At 46.4% G+C, this 21,450-nt stretch overlaps 1 protein-coding gene across 1 annotated transcript in view; it reads left to right on the forward strand.

Annotated features, from left to right (window-relative positions):
• The first annotated feature begins 1,398 nt into the window (after nt 1–1,398).
• ADAP1 (ArfGAP with dual PH domains 1) overlaps nt 1,399–21,450 on the forward strand; it is a 70,951-nt gene continuing 50,899 nt past the window's right edge. The window contains exons 1-4 of the mRNA XM_026083352.1: nt 1,399–1,465; nt 3,799–3,929; nt 6,929–7,020; nt 20,173–20,255. Coding sequence (XP_025939137.1) covers nt 6,932–7,020; nt 20,173–20,255 — 172 coding nt within the window. The 5' untranslated portion in view covers nt 1,399–1,465; nt 3,799–3,929; nt 6,929–6,931. The remainder of the gene's footprint in view (nt 1,466–3,798; nt 3,930–6,928; nt 7,021–20,172; nt 20,256–21,450) is intronic.

The raw sequence follows: 21,450 nt of genomic DNA on the forward strand, positions 1-21,450 counted from the left end.
GAAGACCGAGACTGCGATCAGCTCAGGGAACGCTGTAGCTGCTGACACCAGCAAGTGTTACAAATGGCTTTAAAAAACATCTCTACGGAGCTGGGTACTAACCCAGGTCTGCAGCCATCTGCTCGGGAATCTGTCACCAGCTCCAGGAGAAGCTCCGTGGGCGTCGAGGCTTCATAGCTAGGTTTCTCTGGAGATTGTGTCACAAGTGCACAGAACAGGGCTGCGCAGAGCCCGAGAAGGGGAAGTCGGATGGGCAGAGATCTCCGGAAGATGGAGTAAGGGAATCCTCTGCCCTCCTCCTTCCTGTGCGGGTGCGGTGCCACCGGGTCGCAGGGGCATGCCAACCCGCGGGGTGGTGTGTGTCCATAGCCCTCTGACTTGTTCAGATGCTACTTAGAAATTCCTCCTGGCTTTCAGTCACAGCCTGGGAAAGGCAAAGGCTTGCTTACTTTCTCGGTCAGATGTCTTCAGCCAGGATAGCAAGAGCAGTGAGAAATCGCTAATCAATTATTTCAACGGTGACATTTCAAAGAGAGTTCCCCTGGCAAATTAGTTCTGGAGGGTTTCGCTACTTAGCAATTTTTATCCCCTCTGGTTTGTAGGGCACTGATTCAACTCCTGAGACACCTTGAACTATTCTCCTTCCTCGTGTTCCCTTTGGCATCATAAACAATTGCCAAATTGTGTGGTTCTGGGCTGCAGCTGTCACAGTAAAGCAGCACACAAACAGCCAAGCGTGTACGAGACTTGCGTCCCCCCCTCCCCGCCACGTGATTTTTAGATTTGAGATATGTATTTTTAAAACCAGAACAGCAATGAACAGGAAGTCGCTATTAATACGTAGCGGCAATGTGAATAGCCTGGTATCCAAGTGCCTGGTAAGTAGGGCTGAATGTGCAGCTCTTTCAGGGAGCTCCATTAAGTTTGCTGTGTTTGATGCTGTCGTTTGATAGAAGTGGAGCTTGGACCTAGGTGAGAGAGGATACACTGAAGGAAAGGTGGCCAGCAGGAGGTAGCTGGTAGGTGAGGCCAAGCTGAGATCAGCCTTTCCAAAGTCAGGGTCTTGACTGTAGCATCGCTGGTGTCTGCTCTTCTGAAGTACATACGCGTTGTCATCTTCTGCAAGACATGCAGATATGCTCCTGCATATAGCCCAGTTTTTGCCTTCTTAGTTAAACATTGCTTGACTTTGTGTGGAGTGGGGAAGATGCATGTTTAAGAGTCTGGTTTAAAGACAATATTGTTGGCGTTAGGAGAGCAGGGCTTTACAGTCCCAGCTGTGGCTACAACTCCTTGCTTGAGGTGCTGTTCACCCGTGCTGAGAAGAGATGGCTTGGGCATGCGATGGCTCAGTGTCTGACAGAGCTGGCGTCCCTCCATCTGACCCTGAGGATGGTTTCTTCTTGGGTTCCTTCACCCAGATGGATCCTTGTCCCTTGCTGGAGGAAACTGTGCTGTCTCCCAGGTCTGTAGCACACACCAGAGCAGGCAGTGCAGGGTTTACTTGTTCAAGAGGGCTTTGGGAACCTGAGTCTAGAAAGTTGCAGACAGTGTGAAGAAATCCACCTGTGTGTTTAAGATAAAACTGTTGAGGTAAAACCCACAGAGGCCAGGGTGTGCTTTGGTACAAGTTTTCCCTGAGATGGACGCTGCTCTGATTGTATCCTATTACTCTGGGAAAATCTGAAGCAAGATTATCATGGAACGGCTTCGCTGAGCGTGCAGTGCCAGTGACCACGTTCAGCCCATGACTCCCAACCTTTCCAGAAGCAAACTCTGCTGTGGCTGCCTCCTCTTCCTCCCTCTGCCGTTGCATGCTGCTGCCCTGTCCCGCCAGACCCCTGTTGCTCTTTCTGTGCCTGCTCCTCCGCTGCTGCTTGCGAACCCCTCCCTGTGCCCACTTTGCCCCTTTCCGGGGTGTTGCAGGTTCCCCTCGGCAGCGCCGTCTCTGCCGGGGCCGCGGAGGCCAGGACTTGCTCATGGGCGCATGAACTAGCTCATGCGAGCCCTTGTCCTGCGGCTTGGATGTGCTGGGCTTCATTAAAGCCGCTGGCTGTTAGCAAATTGCTGGCTGCTCTTTGAGTAGCAGACGTGTCCGGCTCGTGTGTTTCTCTCTGAGCCTAATCCAGAGGGAGCTGCACCCCGCGTGGGCTGGAGCGACCAGCCGCTCCCCGTGCTGGAGATATCTGGGGGGAAGTGGCAGAAGGCGCCCAAGAGGGGAGGACGGTACTCGCGTTCGCCGCACTGTCTGACTGCCGCGGGGCAGGAGTTTTGCGCTCCGAACGATTTCTACCGCTTGGAGCCCCTGAGTTTGGCAGGTCGCAGGGAGCAAAATTTGATGATGTCAGCACGTTTGGAGCCCACTGAAGTGGGAGAGGAAAGTGTGAAGAATTAAAGCGAGGAAATGTGCGTGAGCATATAAAATTCTTGCTCCTTGTTGCCAGCTGGGCGTACGGATAAACCAATAACTGGCAGCAATCCTTGCAGTTGGAATAAACGGGGTGTTTGGTCGCTGCTGCGAGCTGCCGAGATCGGCGCGGGTGGGTTTGGGTTTGCCGGGCCTGCGCCTCGGTTGCAGCCGTCCGGCCTGAGGCCAGGAGGCCTCGCGAAGAACCGAGAGCCGGTCCCAGGCCTGTGCTGAGAGCCGGCGCCGCCGAGCCTGCGGCACAGTTTGGGGGTTTGCTCCCCTCTCCTGCAGGGCCAAGGGGAGCCAGCCGTGTCTGAGGAGGCCGTTCGTTTAGCTGGCGGATTTATACCCGCGTAACGACGCTTCGGGGGAGCCGAGCTCCCCTCCGCCGGGGCGAGCAGGAGCGAGGCTGGTGGTGGATCCCGACGAGGCTCCTCGAAGAGCCGCTGCCGCTGCCCCCAGCCCGGCTCTCAGCTGCGCCAAGGCCATTAAATATGTATAAGGAGCAGAAAGCATGTTCCCTTGCTTTTTATAAATAATTGCTGCGCTGTGTAGAGCATTTAGCGTAATTACTGTGGGAGAATAAACAAATTACAACAGTTTGCGAGGAGAGCAGACCTACCCTTACTGATCAAAGGCACTGCGGGGAGCCGCGGGGCCTCTCGGATTTTGGGGGAGGATGGGATATTTGGCGGAGGCTGCGGGCTGGAGGCGCCAGCATCGGCTCACCTGAGGATTTTGCGTCCGACTCGGTGACTTGCAAGGAAGCTCCTTCTCCCGGGGCTCGGCTGGGGTATCGAGCGCCGGCGTTTGCCCAGTGGGGTTCAGGCAAAGCTCCTTGTATCAGCTGTGGGAGGAAGGAGTCTCTGCGCAACACTCCCATTGAGGACAAAAAAAATAAAATAATTCAAAAAAGCCAGGGAGTGGAACAGCACAACAGTTTCCCTGAGCTGGTTGTTTTAATTGCCCGGTTTCTGTTCCGCGCAGCGCTCGCTCCTTGGGTGACGTTTACCTCTTCTTCCTCTGAGCAGCGAGTGAGGTTGGAGGTCTTGGGCAAATGCAGTTGTCTGCATGTTGGGTTTCTCTGAATAACTGCTGCTTCTAAGGTTGCAAATTTGGTATTTTTTGCCTAAATGAGCAGAAGGAGACATTTGCATGTGTACTTACGACAATTTTGATGTAATGATTGGTGTGATTGGTATAATTATTAATATAAACAAACACATGCGTATGCTTGTGTGTTTATCTGATCCCTTTAGAGTCAGGGCGCTTGGGCTCAGGTGATTTCTGAATTTGGCTCCCGTCTCCTGTCCCGTCCCATTTCTCCTTCCTCCTCCTGTGCTAAATTTGATACACCTGTCGAGTGTAGTTTTCTATCCTTTTTCTTTCAGATCCAGACTGGGCATCACATAGCCTGGGAATCTTCATCTGTTTAAACTGTTCAGGAATCCATCGCAATATTCCACAAGTCAGCAAAGTGAAGTCAGTCCGTTTAGATGACTGGGATGATGCTCAAGTTGAGGTATGTACATCTGGGACTTGAAATACCATCTAGCTTGGGTCACTGCATTTCACATCGCTGGTGCAAATGCCACCTACGCTCTGCCTTCCTCAGCAGAAAAGCTGTAAAACACAATCCTTTCTAAAGATGTCACAACAAGCATGATTTCAGAAAACGTGTAAATAAATTTTGAATGTGGGAACAAGGTCCAGCTTTCTGTACTTACTAAATCTGATTGAAAAATGGAATAACAATGTCATGAAGAAGTTGTGTAGGTTCCCCACCATCACCATAAAAGTGTCAGCAATTCTTGAACAGGGGCTATAGAAATTATTAATTTCAGAATGCATTCGCTCTGCTCACATCTTACCTCTAGCTCTAGTCTACCACCCCTGCCCAGCCTGGCTATTTATGGCTTTGTTCTGCTTGGCATCGAAAGCTTTTAAACTTGCCTCTTGAAGATCTGAACTCCTGCAATATAAATACTCTCAATTTATGCAACCCACCTGCCTGGATTTGGGTGATATTACTAAAGGCAAACCTAATCAGGAAATCTATAGGCTTTGACTATTGTCATCTTTAAAGGCATGAAGAATGCTACCGGTCCTTGATTTTTATCTTGTACGTTGTAGCTTTGGGGGTTTTCTGAAAGCTGCAGCTCATGGACTCGTGACTTATGAGGAAAATGGGCCTTTGTTTACGTGTTTTTTTTTTTTCCCCTCTTCCCTGATTGCTGAAAATAGATTGGATTTGTAAACTCAAGAAGCTCAAAAACAGGAAAATAACAAAAAAACCTTGTTTAGAAATAACAAAAAAACCTTAGCTGCTCATTTTGCTAGCACACTTGGCATATGATACAAAACAAAGCATAGTTAGCATGGGCTGCCTGGAAAAGGATGTTTTTCTTACAGCTATGAAGTACCTTTCATTAAATTTGAACAACATTTATGAATAAGGAAATATGTGGCATGTTTGCACTGTTTTCAGCTAGCCATTTGTATGAGAGATCAGAAGGAAAGGAGGGCTGTCATAGCAGGTAGGGTTCTTACCCTATTTAATTGCATCTGAAGATGGCAAACAAGTCCAGAATAAGTGCTGCTGCTGTTGAAGCTGTAATAAATGGGCTTAAAAGACTTTGGCTACAAAGCTCAAGTGCCAGGTGTCAGCTTCTACCTTAGGAATTGAGTTGCAAGAGCGAGTTGGAGCAGGCCTTTCAGAAAAGTGTTTAAGTCCAGATTTTCCAAGTGGGCATTGACCTCTGTCAATGGAAAGCACCTGGGCTAGGCTATTTCCCCTCTAAGTTAATCCACACGAACATCACCTTCCCTGAGTGTGCGGTAGGACTAGTGATAACACTCTGTCTGCTAAATGCAAATTGTTATTATGCTGCTAAGTGTCCAAGGTAGGATTAAAACCTGAGGTCTCTGGGCTCCTAGGTTTAGACCCAGTCCTGGTCTCAAAGCTTTGCCCAAGAATAATAAGTTAAGAAAATGCTTCATGATGCTTTGTGCTATAAACAGTAGTTAATGTAGACTCTTTTTCTGTCCCTTGTTCTCCTTTTTCAAAGGGTTTCCTCTTTTAATATCTCCATTGTGACTTGAAACACTGTAATAGCACCTTTCCATTGTTTAATTAAAGAAGTTAAATTTATGAAGTAATCAAAGTCTCTTCCAATTCCAAGGTAAAATAGAATAAGTGAGGTTTATCCTGCCATGAAAACTTTGGTAACTGCATTGTTGGGTTACTTTATAGAAGACGGAGAGCACTGTAGGCCATTTTTTTGGTAACTGATGGTAAAACTCAAGTGGGTGCTTGACATCCACCGGAACAGGAGTGCGTCATCACCAAGGATGGCAGAGATTACTGGCTTGGCCCTCACAGCATCGTGTGGGCCTTTAACCACTCACCAGTGGCAGATCTGAGTGCTGGTCAATGCTGAGATGTGGCTCTTAGTTCTTGGCTTCACCCAAACCCGGTGGGCTCAGTAAAATGACACGAGAGATCTTTGAGCCATGGCCAGCTTGCAGGCTGCTGCATTCTGCCTGGTTCAGTCTGTGAGCCCCATTTGTTCAGTCTGTGGAGAGTAACCGGGAGGTTGAATTTCCAGGGCTGTTAGCAAGACCAGCCCTTAGGCTCTACATGAGAAACGAGTGTTTGCTAAAGACAGTTCTGCAGAGCAGCACATCATCATGCTCTGTTATCCCCTACAAGCGCCTTTCTGCGGTTGCTGGCATGGTTTTGTAAAAAAATTGAATCCTTTTGGAAGAATTGATGTGATCCTCACCAAAGCAAATAGCATAGGGCTTACTGTCAGAGACTATTACCTTGCTGGAGTCTTAACATGTGGAGACTTAAAGTTAGTGTCGGGTTCTGCCCTGTGGTTTGCCTAATTTCTGTGTTGGATTCCCTGGGAGCCAGCGCATTCCCCAGCCTGGAAGTGGGAAATGCATGAGACCAAACTGTGACCGGTTACTGCCTTCTGCTCCTGCGGGGACTGTGCACATCTGGCTGGGGCTAGGACCCGTCCCCAGGGATATTAAGCAGATGAAGCATCTGGTCTCAGGGGATGGGATTGATTCTCACGGCTCGGGTAGCCCTGTGGTCCCTGCCTGATGGATGGCACAGCTCCTGGAAGGAACAGCAGCCCAAATGACTTGCAGCCAGTTCAAAATGATTTGATAGCATTTGCTCTATATGTTTTGAGCAAACTGCTTTGGGCCATTGAATACCAGCAGTTCTGTGCCCTGTCTCCAAAATGAACCAGCCTACAGCCCGGATGCAATCTCCGTGAAGTGCTTTATAGCCTGGATGTCGATGCGTCTCCAAGGTTAATTTCTGAGCCCTGGCCTGCAGGCATAGCCCTTGCGGAGCTCCTCCTGTGCACGGTCCCAGGGAAGCCCTGCAGTAAGTGAAGAAAAGCCTCGTCCTAGTTATTTTATTGCTATGTAGAATCGGGGGAGGATGAGGGAAAACACCATTAACATTTCTTAATTCTTTCTGTTTTTCTCTTCTTTTTACAGTTTATGGCTTCGAATGGAAACAATGTAGCAAAAGCAAAATATGAATCTAAGATGCCACCATTTTATTACAAGCCAACATTTCTTGACTGTCAGTAAGTAAATACCTTTGCTGCTAAACCACATTTATTTGTTTGTGCAGCTGAAGCATCTGTAATATTTTAGTTTTAGCATGGCATGATGCATATTTTTTTAACACAGTGGGGGTTTCATTACAAAAGGCCCTGAAAATCTTTGTTCTTCTGAATGCATATGGTAGAGTTTATATTACGCATGGGATCTTATTTAATAAGTACAATTGCACGATGCAGGGAAGTCAGTAGTTTGTCTATTCCCTAGACCCTTCAAAGTTTCTAAGGCTATGAAAACGTCGATTTCTACACATTGATTTCCTCTACCTTTGCAAATAGCCCTTCCTCATTAAAATGTAACTTGCTTATCTGATGTATGAGATGCTAGGTTACTTGTAATGTGAAAATGTTGTTTTCATTAGTGCCAAAGTGGTGGATTTTCTTTTTTTCTAAATGACAAAGCACATCCTAAGCTATGACAGGTGAAAAGATGTTTTTTCCCATACAGTGTAGAGTAAGCCTCCCTAGAAAGCCGGGACACCAGCTTTTGTAGACCAAAACGGCTGAGCAGCCAGAACTTGTACCACTTAGGGAGCAAGGAGATAAACTGAAATTGTTTGTTCAGTGAGATTCTGTCCTAGAGTCCAATCCTGCAGAGTGCCGTGGGTGAATCTTTGCAAAATCAGTGCTTCACAGGATTGGTTCTCTGAAGGACATAATTTCCAGAGTCGGTGTTTTAGTATTAACCAGTCAATGAGTGTAATAGCACCTGATGTCCAACCCAGTATTGCTTAAATGGGTGTCACTGGTTGAAAAGAGAGATTCAGCAGGGTGGCAGTGGGTATGAAAATGCCCAGTCCAATTGTGAGTCTCTGAGCAGCCTTTTGATGTATTCAAACATCGTAAGAAATGCCCAGAACAGAAATACCAGATGGAATTGTAGGTTTCCTTGTATGAGAAGCCGTTAAGTAGGGAGGCTCTGCTTTATACACCAAATCTGAAATCATACTGAAAGTGGACTAAAGGGGCTCCATTCATGAGTGCCCACACTCATCCTCAAGGTGATTTTCATCTACATTTTTAACCCTGTTGTAATAGCTATTAAGAAGAGTTACTGTCTTCCTATGTCATGCAAAAAGCCTTTACAGAGAAGAAAAAAGAGGGCACCTGTCATCCCTATGAAGCATCTCTGTGATGCATCCGTTACCTACTATTTGATAATGCTAAAATGCTAAATTTGGGAAAGCCCAGGTGTGAACAGCACTGTCTGGCCTGATGATAAAAAAATCACTCATTCGCGCAACGTTAGCAGATCTTGGTTTTGATCTAAAATGGCTTCTGGCAGCAGCTTCTACAGTTTCTACAATTAGAGAAATTATTTGAGGATTGGCAAAGCTACTGGATATACACTTCGAGTGCATTGTGATTATCCTGGTGGGATCATTTTTCTCAAGGAAGAAAGCTTCATCCTCTTACCTTTCCTGTTGCTCAAACACCTGTGCTTTTATGGGAGGCAGCCCAAGAAGAACTGTTCAGTAAGATGTAGTCCCAGCCAGAGTGATCCCATGGAGTCCTTAAGGCTTGTAGTATTTATCTAGGGGAGAAGATAGTGCAAATTCAGATGTAACATGACAACTCCCTTGTTAATTTTTTTTCTTCATTTCAGAGGAGGAAAAAATAGCTTCTGTGAAATGACTATTTTCTTTTTAACCCTGTTTCTCCCAAGGGAAATAGAGGGAAGGGCCCATATTTGTTTGACCACGTGGGGAGCTTGACAGCTTTTGGGTTCGGCTTCCACCTTGAACTGGCCTTAAAGCATCACTCCTGGATCCTGGGACTCGGGTCGGGGAGACAGTTCACGTCTCGAATCAGTGAGATTTCCTAGAGATTCAGAAGTGCTTGTGTGGGTGAGGACCTGAAAGATCAGGACTCTTATTTGCTAAAGACTTAACAGAAAATTGATGTCTCAGACCTGGTGGCTGGAGGAGCTGAAGGGGACTTGTGAAGGACAGGCTCTCGCTTCTCCTTCCTGTCCATGCTCAGTGCACAGGATGCTTTTCCTCTGCTTAACACTGTCCTCCCCACCCAGACACAGGGCTGATAAGATGTCATGACCAGGCTTCCTACAGCTGATGTGACTGTCCCTTGTTCAAGGACGTGTCTTGTCTGAATAATCCTATTTCTTTTTTGGTCCTAGAGTGTTAGCTTCGGGTGAATAACATAGCATGTAACGAAGAAGCAAACCTGGCCCCAGGTTAGGGATCAGGTATTGCCCAGCATTGCAGAGGAGCTTGAGGTGTTGTCTTTTGTCTTCAGCAATTTCCCCAGTCTTGCTCAGACACAACTGAAACAAGGACACTTTCCTGCAGGGGCTGACACAAACTCAATCCCTTCCTCTCCACTCTCAAAAGATCCTACCTCTTTCTCCCCTGACTACCAGAGCTGGCAGCCCAAGGACAGCAGTATCCCCTTACTGCAGGGTTTGGTGGCTGCAGGTCTCTTCTGCATCATGATGCATGTCTCGGCATCCCTGCAGGGTCTCTGATGCCCCTTGCAGAGGGCTCTGGTGTCCTCTTTCATTCTTGTGCATCAACTGCTTCTTGCATTTTGCTGTTTAAGTAGATTCCACTTCCTAAGATGGTGCATCTACTAAAAGAAATTGCTGCTAATTTCTCCCCTGCTTCTCCCTGGCTTTGGGCTGAAACCAAAAATCTACAGGTTTTTGGAAGTCTTTTGGCAGAGCATTATTCATGCTTATTTCCCTTGCCTTCTCCTTAGAGTCTCTTTGATACAAAGAAGAAAAAGTGAACTACAAGATGGCCATGTTACCCAGATTACAGAACGAGTTGATAGTTGCGCCAACAGCAATTACATGGTGAATGCTGTCTTGTGATAAACAGGCAGCCCCCTTGAACTGTTCTGGTCCTGAGAGGATCCAGTACCATGTTTATATCACTGAGATCCAAAATCCAAGCAGTCAGCTGTGCTATTTGAAGACTTGCAGATGGAAAGGCAAGATTTTAACCTAGTTATAGCTGTGTTGCTGCTGTTGTCTCTGTTAGGAGAAACAAAGTTCTAGGTGAGTTTTGCTCCCTGAGGGTCTCAAAACAATTTGTGAGCTCTGTATTTGAACAGAGATGCGTCCCGATTGCTTCACTGGAAGTTGTGGATGGTCAGCAGCTTTGGAAGTTAGTGCATCTCTGAGGCAACCTTGATATTCCCACATCAGAGGGCAGCTACTAAGCAGTAAACAGCCAGAAATGGAGGAGGCTCATACACAGCCAATCTAGCTGGCTGTAATTCCTTGCACTAAATTTGGCATGATTTTAATATTCTTCCTCTGAACTGAAGTGAAATGGCTGTAGCTCAGTGTAATGGGAGTGAAATTCATATGCAAACCATACTGAAGACTTTTTGTTTTGTTTAATCTTAAGTCTCAGTTAAACTAAATTAGCCATTGCAGTCCAGCTTGAGCTGCCGTTTTGTTATTACGGGACAGGGCCCTATTGGTATCTAAGTTGTTTAAATCCTTGCGGGGAGCACAATCCTAGTACTTCTTGATGCTCCAGCACTGCCTGATGGGGTGCAGAGCTCACGTGGGGATGTCTGGTTGGAAGGTTCCTCTGCAGCTTGGGATGTTCGGAGATCTGGGTACAAATCGCACCCAACTCTCCCTGCACGGGTCAGGCTGAAAGGCAGCCAAAGCATGCCTTGCTGCTCAGGAAGCTTAATGACCTCAAGCACTTCCATTCCTTCTGCTTTTGGGCTGGCAGAAATAACTGAGCTCAGAAAGAGCCGCAGATACTTTGGCTTCCTTTGATAATGCAGCTTGGGCTTTGCCGCTAGTATATCTTTCTTTTTTCATCCTGTGGTGCAGTTGCGCTCTGGGGAGCTTTGCAAAGCAGCGTCTGGCTTCCAACCACAGCCGTCAGGGCCGTCTCTGAGCAGAGGCAGGCGGTGCTGGGCTTTCGGCCGGAGGGGGTGCGGTGGCCACCTTTCTCTGCAGCCGTTCCCCGATGCCTGACGGAGATGCGTGCAGCTGCTCTTAACCCATGAGAAACAGGGGGTGTTGAAGGCTTTGTTTGTTCGTTTGGCTTTTTTTTTTTGTTCATCTAGGAGGATGAGGCAAGGCTAATCCTCCTGCAAGCTGCTGCTTGTGGGCCAATTTTTGGCTGTTTTGTACTCCCTGACTTGCGGATATTTTGCACTGGGTCATGTTTCAGCCAGGATGCCCTGATTTCTCAGCTGCCACGGGAGCCTGGAGCTCTGTTTATCTAGGTGTTCTCCCAGCCGACACCGCTGGGTCTCCGCAATAGCGGCAGGACAGGTTAATATGGATGCGCTCTCTTGCGGTAACCCATCATGTTCTGACACTGCTGTGGTATAAGTAGCTGTGGGTACGTCACATGTTGGGAGTGTTTCAAGGGTGATGTGCCAGGTTGTATTTTTCTTTCTCTAGTTAGAGGCTTTCTGTGCCAATAGATGGATATGTGCTAAGCAAGAGCAGGGAATTGCTGCTTTTTAAAGAGGTTTGGTATATACTTAGCTTTCTCCTTGCTTCACGTTGAGTCCTGTCACTGTAGCAGCATTACTAGTTCCCAGGTCACAGCTCTGTGTGGCATTGCCACGAGCCAGTCAGGATAGTGCTTCCCGCCAGTGCCATGCTGTCTTTTGCCAACCTGTGTTCTGCAGTATCTGGAGTTTTTGATACTCGTAATTACGACAACCCATGTTGGAAGGGCTGGGCACGCTTGGTGAGAACTGCCGTCGACTGCAGCCCTGCAGGATGCTGACATATGAACCAGAACAAAGACAGGCTCTTTGTTCATTTTAAGCTCCTTCATTGTATAATGCTTCCTCTGGAATCAGTTTGCCTTGGTTTCTTGCAGAATTGCTAAGTTCACACAACAAGATGGAAGAAGTGCTCCGGAGCCAGCCTGTCCTTTTGTCTTCTCGCCTACAACGTTATGTTGGATTCCCTAGAAAATACTTGGTGTTTGCCTGCTGCATCTGGTTTCTGCCTCCTCCGGAAACCTCATTGTGGCTTTCTGGCTCTGTCAAAAACTTGGCAAAGATTAGAGAAGTTGGAGGAGTGCTCTGGAATTGCCCAGGGAAAATTTGCGGCTGTGAATAGGCAAAAAACCCCAAACAAACAAAAACTATCCCCTCGTCTCCTCTCCTTTCCTGTCTCCAACAACTTGGCCCATGCATGAGGAGCAGCGAGCTGAACAGCCAACTTTTGCACCACTGGGGAGTCCCTGAGGCTGAAATTAGTACCAGACTCTGCTCCTACTACACCACACCATTGGCACAAAGACTGTTGGGTGAGGACCCTGAACCACAAAAACCTCTTTGGATGATTGTGTGTGGTCATGTCCCAGCTCTGTCCCATGGCAGCAGATTGAGAGCTGTTAGACAGCCTGTTCTGGGGCAGATACAGACTGCTACTGACAGGAGGCTTCTCATCAGTGGCTAAATTACAGGTGATGTAGTGAGCGTCCCTGGAAAAGGCAGAGGTGGGCTAAGACAGGAGAGTCTATATTTGGCTGTCTGCGGGAATTCAGGCCATGTATTTGCTGTGCCCATATCAACCTGTCTCTGCTTGGGACTGAGGACTGGATGTCTGGAATCAGAGGAGTATGCACAAAACAGTCACATTTGGGCACAGCAGCATTTGGGATGTTCAAATGGTTATTGACAGGCATGGGCCTGGGGCCTGCTCTGCAGAGCAGTGGTGCAAAGCGATGTCCTGGCTCCTGATGTTTTTCCATGTGCAAAGACAGCCACTACAAGCGCTGGATCAAGTCTGAGTTACCAGTGAACAAAGAGGAAAATGTAGCAATGCCTTTTAGTAAAGGCAAAGGGAAAGGCTTTGTCTAGCCACATGCTTGGCTGTTACAAGATAGAGATGAGCTCTTACTTGGCTTTTGCAGTCCTGGCAGTACATCCATGCCCCTGCCCAGTACTTAACAGCTGCTTATGTTGCCTCTTTGCTTGATTCAGGAACACTGCGCATCATTATGGGGAACTGCATATAAGCTGCAGTGCATTACTCAGCTCTGCAAAGCTCCCTGGATGTCATTTCGATCCGTTGTTCCTCTCTCTGTGCTTGAATACATGGGAGCTACATCTGGTCCTTAAACAGAACGCTTAAATGTACTGACAGTCAGTACCTTTGAGTGCCTTGGTTTAAAAAAAAAAAGGCGGGGGGGGGATGAAATAGTATGAATTGTACCGGGCAGTTGTCTTATCTGGAATGAGGTGAGACATCAGTCAGAGAGAGGATGTGACCCAGCGAGGCTCAAGTCTTGAAGAGTCATCTAAATAGTTATCTAAAGAGGAATGGCTATTGGCAGAAAATTGGCTCGCTATTACAGTACAATTAAAATGAGGTGAGAGAAAATTGCCTAGTAATTCCCTGGATTTTTTTCCCTTCTTTCAAACTTAGAGTTTGGTTCATTTGGTAGTAGAGTTACCAAGCCCACCACCTCGTTCTGGCCTCTGAAGTCAGGCGGGCCCCTTATCATCCCACACATAGGGCATAATGAAGGTTTAGGATGCAAAATTTTCACCTGGTTTCCATCATGCCAGTGCAGGCTTGTTGTTTTGGCTTGTTCTCATCCGTGTGTGAACATACCAGCGCTGGTGGGTTTCCCTGCGTGGTGCTTAGAAAGCTGTTTAGCTGCTGCTTGCTGGGTCACCTCTCAGGAGCACCTTCGTGTGAAAGTTGCAGAATGGTGGCCTGGAGCCAGCAGATGTGAATCCTTGCACAGAGCAGAGCTTCCCTGGAGGAAATAAGTTGTCAGTCCACATAGTGACATTGGGAACAGAAATGCTCTTTGGTTTTGAGGCGGAGCCCAGTGAAATCATTGTGGAGATACCTCCTGACCAGGCAGCCTTTGCAATGGGCTCTTCACCCCTTGTAACAGAGGAGGTATGATCTAGCCCTTGGTGCGATTTCTCTGGTTAGTTATTGACTTCTAACTTGGTAGAGCCCTTTTTCTTTTTCGTTCCCCAACACCGACTGTGCTGTACTCCCTGGAGTTTCGGAGAATTATAGCTTTTTGTCCCTTAGAAATATTAAAATAATTGGAAATTCTAGAAGCATCGCTGCCGGGACATTAGTTCTTCTGTACAGGTCTGTGGACAGAGCCCATTTTATGAAATGTGGGCATAGCTTTGGGACTCAAGCATTCCTAAGGATATGGGGGACAGAAGAAGATGGTTTCTGTCTGAAGCCTTGTTCTTTGGGACAGATCTCCTTACGCTGTTGCATCGTCCTTGCTTGATTCAGAACGGAAGCAGCGTTTCAACAAGAGCCCAGACTTGGCGTCCACCTCTTGTCTTTGGTTCTTGTTTGCTGTGAATGACCCCATAGGTTGTTGGTGACTAGTTACGTGGTCAGTGCCCACTTAGAGTGGGAATCCATTCAAGGCACCTGTCAATCACGAACAATTTTTCAGAAATCCTGCCTCCTTCCTTGCCACTCTTCTTCTTTCTCTGTCTTTTTTTTATTTTTTTCCCCTCCCTCCATCAGTTGTTCAGACTGTAAATTCACAACAAGACTGTGTGCAGCACTTGCCACCTTGGGACCCTTTGGAGTTGTAGTAACACAAATGAACGAAGTGTCGGGTTGTAGCGTGGACCGGCTGCCCTGCCTCCCAGCCCTCGGTTGCCATCATGAGCGCAGCCCTGTGCCCCGTGGGCTCCCGCGGATGTTGAAGGGGGGCAATGCCCTTCCCAAGCCGCGAATCCCATCAGTCACATCCCAGGGCCCAGCTGGGAAAGCTGAGTGTGGGGAGAAGGTGCAGCATCGATGGTAGTGTCACCTGGTACTGATACTTCATAGATAAACCTCTTCATGCCTCTGACCATTGAGCCTTGTGGTTGAGTGTTTGGCTCTGGCTCCTGCTCGTTAGTAAGGGTCGTCAGATTTTGCACCCAAGGCTTGCAGAAGTGCTTGACGTCCTGGGTATAAAGCTTGAGGCGCAGCAGAATGGCCTCTCCAAGAGTGGCTGCTCATCAGTTCCTGAGCATTAAATCCTTCTGTGACAGCCCAAATTGTGCACTCGGCCTCCCAAAATCTCTGCCTGCGTATAGTGCTGCATTCACGAGTGCCTGTAATCTGCCTGCTCCCCCCGTTCAGTCCTGATTGGCAGCGGAGTCCTCCCCACTTGTGGTTCATTTTCTCTTTGTCACTAGCTCATAGGTCTCTTAATTCGTATTGATTCCTTTGGTTTCCAAAGGAAAATGCTACTAGGTTAAAATAGTACTAGGTTTCCTACATGTTTTTAATGTAAATGTTCCACTGTTCTGAAAAAGTGTGGTAAACTGGACCATGCAGGATTTTAGTTAGTTATAATTCTTCCTACTCAAATTCAGCCTTAACTTCCTCTCATCCGTGACGGGAGATTTTATGCTTGGATAGCCCAAAATTCCACCCCTGTACTCCCCTCCAGATGTTTGCTGTTGGCCAGGGGTTTTGGGGGCAGATGGCATGTCACTCCCAAGGGCTCGGCAGTGCCGAGCTGGTGCGCAGAGTGCCTGGATCAAGCCCCCAGGCCATCCCAGCTCTCCACAAAACGATTTGAAAGCGAGTCTTCCCAGCGAGGACTTAGCAGACACAAAACGGAGAGGAAAGGGTGTGGAGGCAGGCTGTGTGGCTGGATGGACTTTTATTCTAAGTTGCAGTGGTTCTTCTTTATACTGTCTGAGGAAAAATTTGGACTCGGACTTAAAATTTCATTAAAAGTATTGCTTGACAGCAACTTGGCATAGCTATGGCCGCAAAGCTGCCTGTGAAAAGCTGTGTGTGCTTTTTTTTTTTTTTTTTTGGAAAAACCTCTGTCGAATTCCAGAAGCAACAAATTTGATTTTTGGAAAAGACATTTCTGGATCACATGCTTCTGGTCTGCCTTTGCTTGGCTCGATGGTGGCTCACAAGGATGAAATCCAGAAGGCCATGACGTTTGGTGTTTGATGTCTTTTGGGCCCCTTTCACTTCTGGCTGGGGCTTCTTGCCTGGGCTCCGTGTCTAGCGAGCCGTCGTGGCCACGTGGTGTCTGCACTGTGCGTGGTAGGTTAGTAGCAGGGAAACGATTCAGCATCCCAGGAAAAGCAGCCCAGCTTGCAGGATCTTGTGCAGCAACGAACTGGAGGCTATTAATTTTGCTTGCCAGTTTTCCTGTGTGCGACACAATGAAGCCACGCAGTGGCAATTTAATATTAAGCTGCTTGAGCATAAGAACCGTTTTCCCATGGTGCTTTTTTTGTGGCGAGAGAAAGACTTCTCCTGAACCCATGTCAGCTGTTTCTTTTGCTTCTGGGGGTCCAAGATAGAAGTGCTCCACTGTGCCTCTGACAGAGTGCACTTCGTTTCATGTGGGTGGCCAGGAAAGCAAACAAGTATTTTTAAATGAAATTTGGAGTTAGTATTGGCAGTGCTTTGTTGGCCTCTCCTTCTGCCGTTGCCCCAGAGCAGCCCAGTCCTATTGTATTCGGTGGATGACTTCTTGCTTATTCCGTTGGAAGTGTGGTCTTTCATTAATTTTTTAGTTTGTTCCCTGCTCCCAGGTTTTTATCTTGTTGATTACAAAGACCTTTCTGTTCTAATTGCCAAAAATTACATATTCCCTGTAACCAGCAGCCTGCCAGACTTTAGGTGGGCTGTTAAAGCTTTTGGATTAGGTCCCAAAAGCTGTGCATCTCCTCAGTTTAGGAATTATACAGTTATATTTTTCTAGCAAATGTGAACTGTGTATTTTTTACATATCCCTTCACCAGAAATGCAATAAAATACCATCAGGCTATTGCTAGAGTCATTTCTGTTCGCAGAACTCTGTGCAAATCGCAGGGAGTTCTGCGCAGAGGGGCCTCTAGCAGGCATGTGATATCTGCCCCGGGTTATCTACATACACATTTACCTCAAGAAAAATACAGTTCAAACAAAACACAGCATTCTGTCAGCAGCAAATGCCTAAAAGGCCCCTAAAGGCATACTTAAAATGAAATGGAGATCAGGTCTGAAGTCCACTGAAAACAGGAGAGAGACTAACTGGCTTAAGGGGGCTTTGGATTGGCCCTGCCCTCTAATTGCTTTCAGATCCTGTGGATTCCAGGACAGATTCCTGCTCCTGTTCAAATTCATCTAGGCTGTGTCAGGGAAACCGGGTTTTAACTCCGGACTCGCAAGCAGCTTGTTGTGGCAGGATTGCCATGAGTCCATCATAGTGAGTGTGGTCAAGTTGCTGTGCAGCCTCTCTGTCCCACCAAAGGGAGATGCCAGACTCCTGGCTGTCCTGCCTGGGTCTCTCTTTCTGTTTTTTTGCTGGAGTTGTTCTGCTTTCTCTGAATAACCTCTGGAGCAGAGACTGCAGCCCCAGCCTTGCACTGAATTGTCCTAACGGTGGGCTCCTCTGGTGCGTCTTGGTTTTGGAGGAACTACTGCTGAAAGATCCTGGAGTTGTGATGGTGAGGAGTGGGGAGGAATGTTCGAGCTGTCAGAAAGCGGTATGGGCTGGGCAAGTCACGTGGCTGGAGTCCTCTGGTCCTTGGGAGTTGCCATCAGAGCCCCTCAGGATCCAGCCCAAACATTGGGTGAGATTATCAAGAGCATTCAGCAGTTGGTCAGCCTCGCAGGACGCCGGTTTGGGCTACGCACCTTGTGGCTTCTGAATCTGCACTCTCGTGCACAAAAGCTGTGGAGACATTGAATTGTCGTCACTGACAGTGCCGCAGGGGATAAGTCACTGCTGAACAGTGTTCCCGAAGGCGTGAGACCAGCAGAGTGTCTCTGTTGTAGTATTTGCTTTATACAGCGAGAGAATGTTTTCCCACTGCTGCACATGAACCTTAATTTATACTGTATTTAAACATTCATATAGGCAGGTTGACTTTCAGAGACTCTGAACAGCTGCAGCTCCTGCTGAATCCGCTGAAGTCAGCTGGAGCTGAGGGTGGTGTGAATTTTCTTTCTTATAGTTAAATCCCCAGTCGCGTTGTTGAGAAGGTCCAAGTTTGGCTATAGCGATCGCAAGCTGTCTGCAGTAGCCAGGCTGGAAAAAATGGAAGAACAGTAACAACTTTAAGTATTTGTGCTGATTTTGTGATTAAGTTTCTGTAGCTTTGTTGATGAGCCATAGAAGTAGGTGATTATATGGGTCACCAGATCTAGTCTTCTACAGCTACAGACAACCATGTTCTAGATATTTGATCCAGAAAGGACATCCTGAGTAACCCACCTCACACACTTCTACAAAGCCCATCTCAGCCTCCTGCAACCAACTGAAGATGGGTTGTGCTCAAGACCAGCGTGTATCACAGGGAGACAACAGAAGGGAGATGGGTGTTCTTTGGGGTTCGCAGTCTAACTTGCGGATACGCATGTGACAGCTGAAGATAAGTTGTGAAAACACAAACAGAAGGGGGAAATGCAGATTCAGTAGATTATTACAGTAGTGCAAGTGACTCACATTTGAGTTTTGGGCACAGTGACATTGTGGTGTTTCCTGTGCATTGTAGGAGAAGGCTGGTGCCCCCAAACAAGGAGATGAAACAGTGGGTGGGAGAAAATATGTGTAATTATCTGCTGCTTTACCACCAGGAAACTGATGGCACCCGCAGTTCTGGTTGAATAGCATCTTGCAAATTTGATGAAGTTGTTAGCTGTCCTTCCAGAAGAATTTTCATAAGTAATAGTAGTACATATATCTTCTTTGAACATTTCTGGAGTGTTTCTGCTGAAAAAATAGTGTTTAATTTGTATTGTGAGCCAAAAAAAGGAAGAGATTTTTAAACATATCAACAGTTTTCCTTAGCACAGAAATTGGTATGTTCAAGTGTGGTGGGTTTTACAGAGCATGGCCAGCTGCTGGGGATCTTGTACTGTCATCAGTGTAGGCCACTTCTAAATGTAAAGTTGGAAGGACACATGGCTTTCTGCCTGCTTGGGCTATTTAAGATTCTAGGGTAGTTAATAACTGAGTGCAATTAAAAATGGTTTGAAGCAACTCCTAGCATATTCCAGATAAAAGCTGCTTATGCCCTTCACTAATTCCAGGAGTCATGCTAAAATAAAATAACAAAAAAATATTTGAAATCTTTGGTCTGGGTCCCCCCGCTTTCTGGAAGTAAATGCCTTGGTATGTAAATCATTGGTGTTATTTTCAATATGACAAGTGAAGCACTTAATAATAGAATGTTTTCTGCTCTGTATTGTGGATTTCTTGCTCAGATGTAGAAGCACAGGCTATAAGTTTGAAAGCTGGGTTCCTGCCACCCTCTTGTGTTTAGGCAGTATTTTCCACAAGGTCTTAGCATCGGTACCCAGCCATGTTCTCCTGGTCTTTTTGATGCCTTTTCACACCCCACTTTCCTCCAGGAGGTTCGATATGGCCTGGGATATGACTGTCCCATGCTTCTTTGTGCTTTCGTTTTGAAGAGGAGCCCTCTGGATTGAATTCTCTGTCGTTCCTAGTTTGGGAAACGCATGACACCTCACAGCAGGCTCTGTGGTCACTGAGTCGCAGTGTCACAGCCATTTCTGGCATCCTCCTTGGGCTTTCAGGAACCCGTCGTCAGGCCACCCAAGGCGGTTTTCCCTCATCATCGTACGTGTAACTTCATCTCAACACATCATGAACTTTGAAAAGCTCTCGAAGCGCGACAAGGAGACAGTATCTCTACAGCTTGAACTGCCAAAAGGCAGTCACATGTATCGCTCAAGGCATACCCAATTTCTGCTTTTATAGCTTTAGGGAATGATTTTTTTCTTTTGTATGTAGTGTGTGTTGATTTTTTTTTCATTCAGTGATCGCTTTAATAAGAGAGTCCAGTCTGAGGAAATTATATTTAGAATTGTCCTTACGCTGAAGGAATTTTGCATAGAGTCTAGTTGGGTGGGTGGGAATGGGATATTCTGCTAATGCTGGAAATTTTATTACATAAGTTTCCACTAAATTGGATGTACAAGGAAACAATTGATTTATTGTTGTCTCGCAGCAAATGGAAGAGACCTGTGACTCCAGACTGTAGAATTTCATTTTTGGAAGACTTTCAAATCACACTTGTATTCTCCATTGAGGAAATAATGATATGAATTCTTCCTTAGCTTATCTTGGACAGTATCTCCTTTCCTGTGTTTTTTTCTACTTTGTTGTTGTTTTTTGTTTTTTACAGACTGCTGCGGGAACAGTGGATCAGAGCCAAATATGAAAGAAAAGAATTCATTCACAGTGAGAAGCAAGAACCCTATTCTGCAGGTAGTGAAAGAAACTTCTGGCAGATGAGTGTTTTGATGTCCAGCACCTTCTATGTCTTTTCTCATTTGATAAATTAGCTTTATATTGATCAATGCTTATACTTTGCAAAATGGGAGGGGAAGGTATGATTCTTTGGGAAAGATGTCTTCTGGCATTCTCTGTATTTGACTGGGAAAATCAATGCCTGATGGAAAGAAATCAAAGTTATCAAGAGTCCTTCTCTTGACGTCAGTGGGATGTGCACCAACAGTAAGTCAGATAAAGTATCAGTGAGCTCCTTTCTGGTAGCAGGAGGCATGAATGTGAATTAAAATGGAGATAAGGATGTTTGTCTCATCAAGGTGACTTTTCCTTTAGAAAGATAAGTAGGTTTGTTAACGCTGTTTGGTTAATGGTAGGTAAGTGTGCAAGGTTTCCTGCTCTTCCCAAATATCCTTTTCACAGCTGTCTTTCCACAAAACTGCAATGTCTTTCTTCACTGGGACATGGCCTCCGTGTAGGATAATAAATGCACGTGGTGTTTTGCAATTGTAGAGGCAAAGTGCTTGTGACAGAGCTCATTTCAGCACTCACAGCACAACAGCCAGTGTGACTGTGGTCTTTTTAATGGGATTGTACGGCGGAGCAGGTGGATCAGATGATTTTCTTGTGGAAGGGCAAAATTTGAAGAGGAAGCACAGGGTTTGGCCGTGTTCGTTGTGAGGCTGCACCAGCGTAAGAGCTGACATTAGAGATTGTATGAAATTAGCTGGGTATTCCTTCGCCATGTGTAAGTGGCATTTAATTTATTCTGCATTTTAAGTAGTTGACACTAGCTATGTGCATGGATGGCTCTGGGATGATTTTATTAACAAAGAGCATGTTACAGATGAAAGGTTAAAATATTATTTTCGTGCTGCCTTTTGAGATTAATAATAAGCAGGTAGTGCCAGCAGTTTGCTGCTGTTAAAACTGCAGTTAAAATCTGATATCATGTAGCCTCAATTTATGTTTAGAGCAATTTTGCTATGCTGTTTTGTGTACATGAAACATGCACATAGAGTGTGTGTGTGGTATCCATATGCATATGTAGTATACTGTGCACATGTTAATTTTAGATTTTCAAAGTAGCGTGCTGGAGCTGGGCATGTTCCCTTAAAAATAGTTGAATTTCTTAGACAGTTTTGGAATATATCTGCCAACATGTGTATAATGT

Source organism: Apteryx rowi, unplaced genomic scaffold (genome assembly GCF_003343035.1).
Source record: "Apteryx rowi isolate R43461 unplaced genomic scaffold, aptRow1 scaffold_6, whole genome shotgun sequence".
NCBI classification, from domain to species: Eukaryota; Metazoa; Chordata; class Aves; order Apterygiformes; family Apterygidae; genus Apteryx; species Apteryx rowi.